Source organism: Octopus bimaculoides, chromosome 5 (genome assembly GCF_001194135.2).
Source record: "Octopus bimaculoides isolate UCB-OBI-ISO-001 chromosome 5, ASM119413v2, whole genome shotgun sequence".
Lineage (NCBI taxonomy): Eukaryota > Metazoa > Mollusca > Cephalopoda > Octopoda > Octopodidae > Octopus > Octopus bimaculoides.
The window spans coordinates 103,480,630-103,493,531 of NC_068985.1; the positions used below are offsets into that span (position 1 = coordinate 103,480,630).

Below are 12,902 nucleotides of genomic sequence, written 5' to 3' on the forward strand. Positions count from 1 at the left end.
TTTCTGTATATCTTAACTATGAGTTATCACTCTCTTTGTCTCTCTCTCTCTCTCTCTCTCTCTGTTTTTCTGTTTTAGTCTCTCTTTGTGCGTGATACAGAGCGCATGTATGTGGTTGTGTGTGTGACCGCCGACATTGCAACACCCATCCATACTTTAACAACCCTACAAGCATCACCAGACCTAAATCAAGTAAGCATTACTCAAAATTTCTGTTGCGCTTCTTCTAACTTCATATTTTGTCTCATCAGCAAACCTTGCAGCGCAATATAATTTAATACAGGCCATCGCCTTGCCAATTGTGTTTGGAAGCATATTCGAAGTATATTATGTATGCCTGGTCAACTTGTTACCATCCACTTCAGCACTATTGACCATTTCTTACCTATTTATCAGTGATGCAGCTCTTCTGTACAACATGACTCAGAAATATGAAACATGAGACTATATCACTATCAGGTTTAAACGAATGTTTTTACTTCTACTCCTAAACCAACTTTTGGTGCAGTAATCCCAGTGTTATCCTTCAGCTCCTCTCTCTCTCTCTCTCTCTCTCTCCTCATGTAGTCTTGCATCCTGCAGCAATTGCAGCAAGTTTCTCTAACATGAAAAATATGCAACTCTTCAGTTTGTCTATTTCTCTCTTGTCACCTTAACTCTGCAAACATGTTTCCTCCAAATAATACATAGTTTTTAATAGCCATCATACAATTTTTAAAGTATTGAAGCAATAAATCTAGATGAGAGTTATGTAAATGGCCAGAGTCGATGAAATAGCTCTAAGTATAAACCTGTAGGTCAGAGAACAACTGTTGTCGAGATCATTAGCAAGTCTTTATATTTACTGATCTTGTCAAGTTCTTTCGCCGCTATATTATGATCGCAAGGAATACTCATGTCAATTAATAAACACATCTTTTTTGTCTGATCTTTTATAATAATATCCGGTTTATTAACTTTTATAGCTTTATCGGTATGTACGGGGAAGTCCCAGAGAATCAATACATTTTCTCCCTCAGTCACAGCTTCAGGATGGTGTTTATACTGGCCGACTCTGTCATGTCTTGCTTTATATTCTACAGGTGCTAAGACTCTACACCCTGAGATTAGGTGGTCTATAGTTTCAATCTCATCGTTACAGAATCGGCATTTTGAGTCAGCTCCATTTTTTATCACATTGGTAGTTCCGGGTTAATAAGCTTTGTTCTTGAGCAGCTAATATGAAACCTTCACTCTCTGCTTTTAGTCCTGAGCTTCGTAACCATTGATGCGTTTGTTTCTGGTCGACATCAGCTTGTTTGCTACGAGCCACATACTTGCCATGCAGAGGTTTCTGTTCCCATCTGCTAGCTAATTTTTCATGTGCTTTTGACTTTGCAATTAATTTTATTTTCTTTCCAGGCAGCAGTTGGCACATTTCCTTCAACCTGATCAAGCTTGTGGGTATCTAAGAGATCAGTAGCGAATTATTTGCTTTCTTTCAGAATAGAGTGAAGTTTTTTCGGTCTTTCATGTTTTTCAACAAGTTTCAGCATCCAGTCGTTGGTTGTTTCAAGGTATTTGGCCAGTTCGATTGTGGTGGTTTTGTACGTAAGTTCAAGCTGGATCAAGCCTCGACCTCCCTGAGCTCTGGGAAGATAAAGACGATCCACGTCTGCCTTTGGATGGTGCATCTTATTACAAGTCAGTAACTTGCGGATTTTTCCATCAATTTTTACTATTTCACTAGTATTCCAGTTAAGCACATTGAAGCTATAAAGAACAACTGGGACTGCTAAGGAATTTATGGCTAACACCTTATCATATGCATTCAGCTCAGATTTCAGAACTGCTCGAACTCTTCTATAACATTCCTTCCTAACCTTCTCTTTCATACTTGCATGCTGGATACCAGAGCCTTCATTTATTCCTAGGTATTTATAGGTTTTTCCCTGCTCAAGATCCTTTATTACTGTTTCGACATCTAATTCTATTGAACTTGACTTTACCAGTTTCCCTTTCTTCTTATTATTATTATTATTAAGGCAGCGTACAGGCAGAACGGTTAGCACGCCGAGCAAGATACTTAGCAGTATTTCGTCCGTTTCTACGTTCAGAGTTCAAATTCTACAGAGGTTGACTTAGACGCTCACCCTTTCGGAGTCGATAAAATAATTACCAGTTGAACACTGGATTCGATGTAATCGACTCATCCCTTCATCCCAAAATTGCTGTCCTTGTGGCAAAATTGGGAACCATTATTATTATTGCTATTATTATTATCATTAATTATTATTATTATTATTGTTATTATTATTATTATTATTATTATTATTATTATTATTATTATTATTGCATTGAGCTGGCAGAATCATTAGGGCATCGGACAAAATAGCAGCATTTCTTCTGGCACCTTATGTTTTAATTTCAGATGCCACCGAGATTGACTTTGCTTTAATCCTTTCGAAGTAAGTACAAACAAAAAAAAAAAAGAAAGAAAACAACTCTAGTTGAATACTACGGTCAATGTAATCAATTTACCATCTCCCCTAAAATTACTGGATTTCTGCCAAAATTTGAGAACATTTTTGTTATTATCATTCGGCAAAGAATACGCATATTCTAATATACTGGAACCTTTCTGTAGCGCTATATATAACTGAATAAATTTGTTTATTAATAATTCATATTTTATAGATTTTATAGATATTAATACTTCATATTTTATGCACAAAACATGGCCGCTTCCTTAGAGGAGTATGTTTCTCTGAAAGGTGACTGGCAATTTCATTTTGTTTTAGTTCCCCGTTTAAATATGAGATGTGCTAGAAATATTACTATTTCCGTTTTAAAAAGCTGTCGCCTTTTCACCTACCAGGTGCTTATATTAGGAGAGATTTTCAATTCCCTTTACGAAAATCTTTCAGTCATTTGGGCAAGCTAAATCAATTAATGTGCAAAATCTCCGTCTTTTGACTTTCATAAAAGTTTCCTTTAGTTTCCCCCCTATTTCCTTGTATACATGTACATGCTTATATCATAGTGGATGATACCTTTCTTTTCTACCACGAATCCGAGACATGTTTATGTCATTTTTCTACTGTTAGGTGCCTTCGTTCTCTTCATATTTTCTAACAAATATATGTAGCAACCCAGTTACGTCTCTTTGAAATATTTCGATGCAATTATTGCGAGCTATTCTAGTTTGTCAGTTGGCTCATGAAATTAGCCACAGTGCAACATTCCGGCTTTACTTCTTGCTTCAGAACATACCTCTTACAATACCTAGTTAATAAATATTGGTCCTGTGTAACAATTATCAAGTCTAATTTTTTTGAGTTGCGATCTTTGGAACCAGGTGTGGCTCGACAGAGCCTGTTTTATTCTGGTTTATTTACTCCCTTTGAGAATTGTACGCTGATGGAGTTCAGATCCCATGAAATTCCTAGTAGTAGAATGTCTTATGTTTTCGTGACGATGCCTTGTCCAACTGGATCTGCTTTATATACCGTCTCCAAATGTATGATGCCACTTCCGTCCTTCCTTTTAGTGTTATAGATGCGATGTATTTCAACTTTTGTGTGATGTAATCTAAATATTTTTACCAACAGTTTACTTTTCTTCTTAAAAAAATGAGCGATTAAAAAAAGATGTGAGATAATGGAAATCATAGACCAGTTTGTGAGAATGATCTTGATTGAGAGCGCAATCATTGACAAGATAACCTGCTAGTGTGAGTCACGACAGAGAAAAATCAAGAAAACGTAGTCGATATTAAATGTATTGTTCAGAAAATAACCAATGCTTGCAGAAGAAACACAGCCTGGCTCCTCATCTCATTTATAATCTTTTGTGACTTATTTCTTGTTGCTACTTTTCAACTGAATTAATGCTCAGAAGCCGAGTGTACTCATTATTTATCGTGTTGATTAATTCAACCTGTTTTATAATTTTATATAGACTTGAATTTTACTTTATCATTACCTTAGAACAAATTGTATATCAAATTATCTGAAGTTATCTAATGTTCGACAATGAGTCTTTGAATTTTCCATTCATTTGATGAAGTCTATTACCGTTACGCTTGTAACATTTTTAAAAACAGCGTTATAAGGGGTCACAATGACTGTTTATAGCGCAGGTCAACATTGTATTTTGGGGGGGATCGTATTTAGTGGGTTAATTGAATTATTAGTGTACTTTAATGAGAAGTATCAAAATAATTCAAAATTATGTGGGATCATGCAACAGGGAATGAATTTAAACTTCGGCAACACAAATATACTGGTAACGCTGAACATGCTTAGGTCTTGTTAGTTGTCTCCAGCTAACAGAACCAGTATTTACAAGCTCAAAGGGAACTGAGAAATGCAAATATTTTGAATGAATGAACATCGATTGACTAGACAACTTAACATAATAGCTAGTGCATACATCCTAGCGACTTTTTGTGCATGAAGAGTATAGGGTTGAGTGTATATATGTGTGCGAACGTGTATGTGAGTGTGTGTGTGTGTGTGCGCGCGTGTGTGTGTGTGTGTGTGTGTGCACGTAAGCGTGTCTTTCTGACATATTAAGGTTGTGAGCCAAAAATATTCTATTCATAAAAATGACAAAACATGTTATGGTAGCGAGTTAGCCTTATACTTAGCGGTGTTTCGTCGTCTTTACGTTCTGAGTTCAATTTCCGCCGAGGTCGTCTTTTGCTCTCATCCTTTTCGAGGTCGATAAGATACGTAGCAGTTGAGCAATGAGGTCCATGTAATCGATTTAACCCTTCCCTTGAAATTGCAGCCTTGAGCCAAAATTGCAAAACATGTTTCTATAAGTATCAATTACATATCGTTTAGACTTTATTTTGACACTGACGTTATTTCACTTGGTATGTTGTTGTTGTTGTTGTTGGCACTCCGTCGCTTACGACGTCGAGGGTTCCAGTTGATCCGATCAACGGAACAGCCTGCTCGTGAAATGAACGTGCAAGTGGCTGAGCACTCCACAGACACGTGTACCCTTAACGTAGTTCTCGGGGATATTCAGCGTGACACAGTGTGACAAGGCTGACCCTTTGAATTACCGGCACAACAGAAACAGGAAGTAAGAGTGAGAGAAAGTTGTGGTGGAAGAGTACAGCAGGGTTCGCCACCATCCCCTGCCGGAGCCTCGTGGAGCTTTAGGTGTTTTCGCTCAATAAACTCACTTGGTATAATTTCTATTTAAACCATCGCATTGTTCCAAGTTAATGAAAATTATGTCATGATATTGTAATTATAGAAATTAACACTACATAATCTATATTTTAATGGTCACTATCTATCTACAAACGTGTTTGGGATTAGTGTCAGCGTTATTATTTTACAGCATAAAACAGAGACATCATATGTTTCAACAGTTTTATTAACAAGCGCAAAAAGGATATAATGTAACAGTTGTTATAAATGTGATTGATACGTGTCACGAATATGAATTCAAAATCATTAGAAAGAAATAGAAATTAAGTTACAGCATTATGTAGTAAAATAGTCATTTTTATAATGCGAAAGGATTCATATTGGTTCAATCGATACAATAATGATTTTAATGCAGTAAAATAAAGTACAACTGAAGATGAATCGCCTGGTATTAAACTAATTTCTGGTTAATGGTCTATATATTTTTAGCAAAATTGCAATTTAATATTTTTAAAATAACAAATTTAAAGGTAGAAGCAATTTTTATTCCTTGGATTAAATTATTTTGCTTCCCTTTACAAACGAAGAATTTCATTTCTTATTCCTTGGATTACAATTGGTTGTCGCACACAAAGAATGTGATTGAATGAGAGATTTAATTGCCATGTCCTTTACTGAAACTCTGTCAACTTTGCCATTCAACAATTTGGGAAATTTATCGAACTGTACCATATAATCAGGGTTTGATGATATATAATCAAAATCGTTTGGCTGTGGAAGGTTTTCCCTGCAGAACTGAAGAATATTTTTCTCATCAAATTTTTTTCCAGATTTCATAATGACACAAGCACAAGCTTTTAATTCAAGTTCTTCATCTGGCACAGGGACAAGAATGACGTCATCTATATCTGGGTGACGTTTCATATGCTGCTCAACAAATACAATTGATATTTTTCTGGTTTCTTTCTGAATGAACTGAACATCTCTGCCAACCATAAATATTTCCTTATTTTCATTCATTTTACATATGTCTCTTGTCTTAAACCATCCATTTTGTTGAACAGATTCTCCATCAGTGGTTATTTTTGTGCACCATTTACTCCGAATGCATAAATAACCTGCTTGACCGATGTCGACAATGCGGTCTTTATCATCCACAATTTTTGCTTCAATATTAGGATATACTCGTCCAATTATTCCAGGAACATAATCTCCGATATTTTGCTTCGTTACTAACACTGTTCCAATCAGTAAAGTTTCAGCACTTGATAAATGATAGTCAATCAACGACACCCAGTTCAAACCTTGTTTAACCGCGTCAAAAGAAGCTATATCACCTCCTGTCATTATGTTAGGTGCAACATTTTTCCCTTCCGTACAGTAACGTAAATCTGACGGGAGTATATTCAACCAAGTGCAACCCTCTATTTTCGAGAGATCTCTCAATTTAGAAAAATCTTTTGGGCAGTGTATGCTACGTATATCTGCGGTGACATATTTACATCCAACTGCGATAAACGTGAAAGGGTATGATCCTCCAAAGCCAAAATACCGTTCATTGAAAACTGCATCGTCCGCAGTAAAATTATGTAGATCGCAAAACATCTCCGAACAATTAATAATATCAAAGCTACTATGAGTAACTCGCTTAGGTTTTCCTGTTGATCCAGATGTTTGTGCAATAATTGTGATATCTTCAGGGTCTACTTGAGGAATAATTATGTTCAGATCGTTCTTTGCCGTTTCTTTCATTTCATCTAAAGATAAACCTTTAATTTCTGAATCTGTGTTTGCAACAGTAATAGCAAGACGCAATTTTGGGAAAGTTTCACTGATTACAGTGCCATCTTCTAAGATATTTGCTACTTTAAGTAATTTGTTGTAAAATGTTGGCTCTGAGCCAAAAATTACTGCAACACAATCTTCTAGCATGGGTAAGAAATCGGCTTGTCCAACAAACAGTCTCACTGAACACCCTCCTGCCATCATAATGCCGCTGTCATATGCTATCCACTCAATACAGTTTGATACACAGAGGGCAATTCGATCACCTTTCTTGATTCCTTGCTTGACAAGGGCTTTTGCAACACTCTCTGTTTCATCATAGAGTTGTTTCCTTTACAAGAAAAGAAAAAAAATAATATAATGCATGATGAAATTTTCTATAAATATAGTTTACAAATTCTATCAAAAATGATTTAGCTGTTAGATATCGAATGAATATTTACGTAATAAATATTAATTGAGTGTAGAATTATTTTGATGTGATGGTTATGCCTTAAGCAAATGGAATGAAATAAATCCGAGTGGAGTTAGATGCAAAAGTGAGAAGTTTAGCTGGCGATTCTCTGTGGGATCTACTTTTTATCTACAGCATTTGCTTTCTAAGAACTACTAATTTTTGGTGAAGGGTGCATTTTCTAATCGTAAGAAATAAACGAATTATACTTCACCCTAAAATATTATTATTTAAATAATTCTAAAGTAACCTGCAAATTTCGACTTATTTTAAATCACTTGGTATCAATTAATGTCATTGTTGTATGTAATCGATCTCTATAACAATAACATCTCAGCTAAATCATTATTTTCCATCAAGTAAAAAACAACTTTATTCATACTATGGCAGGAGGTTTGTCTAAAGAAGGATGTAGCTGAATAGAGCGCGTTACAGGCTTTTGAGTTTTAGACTAACATAGAAATTGAAAACCACGATGCAGAAGGCTGAGGTAGTTTTTCAATACTGAACTCAAATTGACTAATACCTCCAAGCTTTGTTTATTCAAATTTTCTAATGGTCAAAAGGAAATACACTGACGTCCTAAATGGTAGAATTATGTCTCTAACTTACGTAACCTGAGATAGCTCCAACACACGGAAATTCTTTCCAATCGAAAGTAGAGATAGAAATCAGTCTTTGAAGAAAAGAATAAGAAAAAGACAGAGATTGTCGAAATTGGGAAAATAACACATACCTTGTGAAACTTGACCTTTGGAGTTTGCTGTCATAGAAAACTATTGCGTCTTTTTCTGGATCTTCGATAGCAAACTGACGTATTTTTTCTGGAATAGTGATAAAGTTGAGCGGGTGCTTGGATGGTGTGTGACAGTAACTTGCCATTTCGCTTAAGGTTTGAACTTTCCAAGGACAAATTTTATTTTGTATGGTAAGCTGTTGATCAGAATTAAGTGCCATTCATAATTAAATATTTGAACCGACCAGTTCTACTTTATAAATGCAATTGTTTGACAAAAATAAAAGAAAATCTGTTATAATTGTGATAATCGTTTGAAAAAGCATCCTAAACGACTGGATAATTTACGGTAGAAAAGCCTCAAAGTGTATGTATAATGTTTCTATTCATCGTATACTATCTATAAATACGGATCTATGTGGAGGAAAACATTTGTATGTATTTATTATTTTAACTTTTAGGTATTTATTTGAATACATCAACCTTTCAAGCATATTGTGTTTCTGTTGAATCTTATTCCGAGTGCTTGATCCTGAGCAGCAAGGATCAAGCAATCAGAAGCCAACTAAACCCTATTTAGAATGTGTGGCGAAAGAGAAGAAACGTTTGTAGTCTCTGACTGTAAATGCTTGTTCAGATAGTTTGCAAATAATTGGCACAAAATTACTCCAATCGTATTATTCGCTAATCCGTAACATATTTGCGTTTAAACAAGTAAGAAAAATCATACGACCATGAAATAGAACACGTCCTTGGAAACAATCACTTAAAGTTACTATAAGATGTGAAAATCAAACAGACAGACAAAAGTGCATTCAAAAAATTTCCCTCTTTATCAAAGTATACTTTACTTTCCTACCCGATGGCTTACAACATAAAACTAGCACTTGAATCTTATTCATTCATCTTTTTTGATAATCTTCTGAAGCATAGAATCATCTGCAAATATTTTTATTCTGATGAATTTTTATAGGGATCAACGAAATCCATCGGAGAACACCGCTAGTGACTAGAAATCAATACGTGAGTATATATATCTTATTATTTTTAATCTGCAGAAATTACAAAAAACCGAGAGTTTCTGCGCGGATCTTCTCAAAGTTTGATAAATGACATGTAGGAAACTTCTCGGCGTTTGAATCACTTTGTAAATTCTGCCGTTTAAAAATGATACGTATATTATGCATAGATCATATATGTAGCTTATATATATATCATATAGTTATATACATATATATATCTATGAATGGTTACACACACATACATATATGAATGTATCTATATATACGTGCTGTCTTTAATTGTATAAATATAACAAATTACATATATTTACATTATTCTAATACACACACACATATACACATATATATAATACAATATAATTAATAAAACAGAGTATAATTTAATATGTATGTATATAATTATGTGTGTGATTGCATAATGGTGGGCGAAATGAAGAGAGGAAAACTCGCAAAGAAGAAATGAACTGACGAATATTCAGATAACTTTTTAAAGCAACTTTTAAAACAAAGATTAATTGGTTTAGAACTTGATTGCAAACTAGGTGAGAAAAATTAAATTTAAATCAGTTAAGCATGTTTTAATGCAATATTTAAAAAAAAATTAAGAGAAAATTGTCAAAAAATTTATTGTACTCACATTTTTATCTTCGAATATTTTCTCAGGCGGAGCAGAAAGGTTATCTGAAGAAGACACTCTTGTAACTGTATCTATTCTAAGAAAAAGGTCTTATATATATGTATATGTTGACACACGTGCATATGTATATGTATGTATGTATGTATGTATGTATGTAGGTAGGTAGGTAGGTAGGTAGGTAGGTATGTGTGTATGTGTATGTATGTATGTATGTATGTATGTATGTATGTACGTACGTATATATATATATATATATATATATATATATATATATATATAGGCATGCATTCATATGCACACACACCTTCAGGATAATGTCACGTGATCCATTCATATAGCTAGATAACTCATTATATTTTGAAGTGATTAAATATGCATTGTTACATTTGTTGACAAAGTTCTCGATTCATATCCAGTTATATATAAACCTCTATTTTGTGTCTGCTCAATGTGCGTGACTGCATTCGAATGAATACGCTTTTCTTTTCTTCTAAACTTGAAAGAGTTTGTGATTTCATTCGTAATAATGATTTACTCAACAATTAAATATTCAGGGTAGCTTTGCATTTGGTGGTAATAATTAAGTAAGAGTCAAAAACTTTTAATTCGTGTAGTGCTAAAAAATACCAAGAGCTAAGAAAGGGTCTGTAATGTGAAGTGGCGGTGGTGGTGGTGGTGGTGGTGGTGGTGTGTATGAAGCAAGATTAAATTTGAATATATAGGGTAGTTGTTTATTTCAGTTATGTCATCTACGGCACGTGATGAATTTCGACATAACCTACATGTCTTAGACAAAGAATATGATGGGAAAATCTGCTATACTTTTTGTTAATACTTAATGAGTTATGTTATTTAGTATTTAGTATTCTAACCGTGGAGGCGCAATGGCCCAGTGGTTAGGGCAGCGGACTCGCGGTCATAGGATCGCGGTTTCGATTCCCAGACCGGGCGTTGTGAGTGTTTATTGAGCGAAAGCACCTAAAGCTCCACGAGGCTCCGGCAGGGGATGGTGGCGAACCCTGCTGTACTCTTTTACCACAACTTTCTCCCACTCTTTCTTCCTGTTTCTGTTGTGCCTGTATTTCAAAGGGCCAGCCCTGTCACACTTTGTGTCACGCTGAATATCCCCGAGAACTACGTTAAGGGTACACGTGTCTGTGGAGTGCTCAGCCACTTGCACGTTAATTTCACGAGCAGGCTGTTCCGTTGATCGGATCAACTGGAACTCTCAACGTCGTAAGCGACGGAGTGCCAACAACAACAGTATTCTATCCAGACACCTATGTTTTCGGCATCTAATTTTTCCGGCATCTAATTTTCCGGCATCTAATTTTTCCGGCATCATTTGAGATATCTTCTGCATGTAATCTAGGTAAATAGCAAAGTATAGTCGTGAATTTTACAGCCCGAGTAGACATTTCGATAAAAGAACACAACTAATCTGCTATCAATGTTTTGCTATACGACTCAGTAGAATGGTGGTCATGATATATCTTAGCCGTCACTTCAAAGCGAATATGACCTGATAGATTGTGCCACGCTTTTGCAAGTTGTTTTAGTGCTTATATAGACGTGAACAGACATAGATATCCCTCTCAGTCTTCTTGCTCTTGGCCCAGTGGTACATTGAGGATGTAACAACTGTTCGGAGAGAGTACTGCACCAGCAGTCAGATTGATACTACTTTTCAGCTGAGTAGACTGGAGCAGTATGTTATGATGTACTTTGCTCAAGGGAACAAGACACCACGAGTCGCAGGAATCAAACCTACGAGTATGACATATTGTCAAACTAACTGCAATTTTTAGTTATCCTTCGTTAGACTCTGTATTAAAATCCCATTATGCATCATGGCCACTTTTATTTTCATCTTTTCATGATTAACCTCAACACATTTCTAGATCTTTGTCAATATAAGATATCAATATTTAAGGCGGCGAGTTGGCAGAATCGTGAGCACTCCGGAGAAAATTGCTTATCGGCATTTTGTCCGTCATTACGGTCTAAGGAAGTTCAAATTCTGCCGAAGCCGACTTTGCCTTTCATCCTTTCAAGATCGATAAAATAAATATCAGCTGAACTTATTCTTATCGATGTAATCCATTTACTTCATCCCCGAAATTGCTGGCCTTCTGCCACACTTTGAAATCAATATTAGATATCAATACATAATTTGTAAATTTGCTCTTGGTTTATAAAACGAAAAGTACCAGTCAAAACACTGCTGACCATTCTAACGTCTTCATCTTATCTTCGTATATGTAGCCTTGTGAAATCAATATAAAATCAATACAAGTATATAAGATGGCAACATGTAATTTTGAATATCTATATCATCAAGCTTGTGTCAACCAAAACTGTTTATTGTAATCTCCTTAAAGTAAGATATCACGTGAGAACTGTGATTGTTAAACCTTTCCTATCACTCATCAACACTGGTAATCAGGTAGGAAAATGTCTATTGACTATAAGAAAAGGCCAACCACTCAATATCTCCTCTGATGAATCATTATTTGACATTTTTCCTACTTTGGAACAAGTTTATGTCTGGAGACGGCGCACAGAAGCCTTCGGCTGTGACAGTGTGGCTTCTATGAAAGAGCATGGAGATAGTTCTGTGATGATTTAGGCTGCTAAATCACGAAATTCTCTTGGTCAATTAGTTGTTCTACATAGTAAAGTCAACGCCAAGTTTCATCTAAGGATTTTAGTGAATTTTTTCCCGTCCTCTGATACAAACAGTGTTCTCTAGTGGTTGTAAAAACTTCCAGGACAATAACGCACCGTTTCACAAGCCTGTTATTCAAAACTGGTACGAAAAGCACAAAAGTGAAGTAAGCCACTTAGATTGCAAGAATGACCGGTTCTCAGTATAAGGATATATTTTTGAATGTCATTGACAGGGCTAAAGCAGGTTGTACTTGCAGAACGGCACGAAATCCCCCATCAACCAGTCAGAACCTGTATGAGTCACTTCATTGACGAATTAAGGTTGTGATTAATGTCAAAGTTTGACCAATTCCGTATTAATAAACTACTATTCGATAAGTTGTTTCGATAATTTTGTCGACTTTCTGTATGCATTATGTATATATTATGTATGTATATATATATATAT

At 35.3% G+C, this 12,902-nt stretch overlaps 1 protein-coding gene across 1 annotated transcript; it reads right to left on the reverse strand.

Annotated features, from left to right (window-relative positions):
- Positions 1 to 5,440: 5,440 nt before the first annotated feature.
- Positions 5,441 to 9,926, reverse strand: LOC106876423 (putative acyl-CoA synthetase YngI). Its single transcript, XM_014924966.2, has 3 exons — positions 9,785 to 9,926; positions 8,126 to 8,322; positions 5,441 to 7,266 (listed from the first exon to the last, which is right to left on the reverse strand). Exons 2-3 carry the CDS (start codon positions 8,269 to 8,271, stop codon positions 5,742 to 5,744), a joined length of 1,671 nt encoding a protein of 556 aa, XP_014780452.1. The 5' UTR covers positions 8,272 to 8,322; positions 9,785 to 9,926; the 3' UTR covers positions 5,441 to 5,741.
- Positions 9,927 to 12,902: the final 2,976 nt, after the last annotated feature.

Bases quoted from the DNA above. Each gene is read 5' to 3' on its own strand.
- LOC106876423 (XM_014924966.2), bottom strand. From the start codon at position 8,271: ATGGCAAGTTACTGTCACACACCATCCAAGCACCCGCTCAACTTTATC. The intron at 7,267-8,125 runs GTATGTGTTATT...TTTCTTGTAAAG, and splicing joins CAAAGGTCAAGTTTCACAAG to GAAACAACTCTATGATGAAA.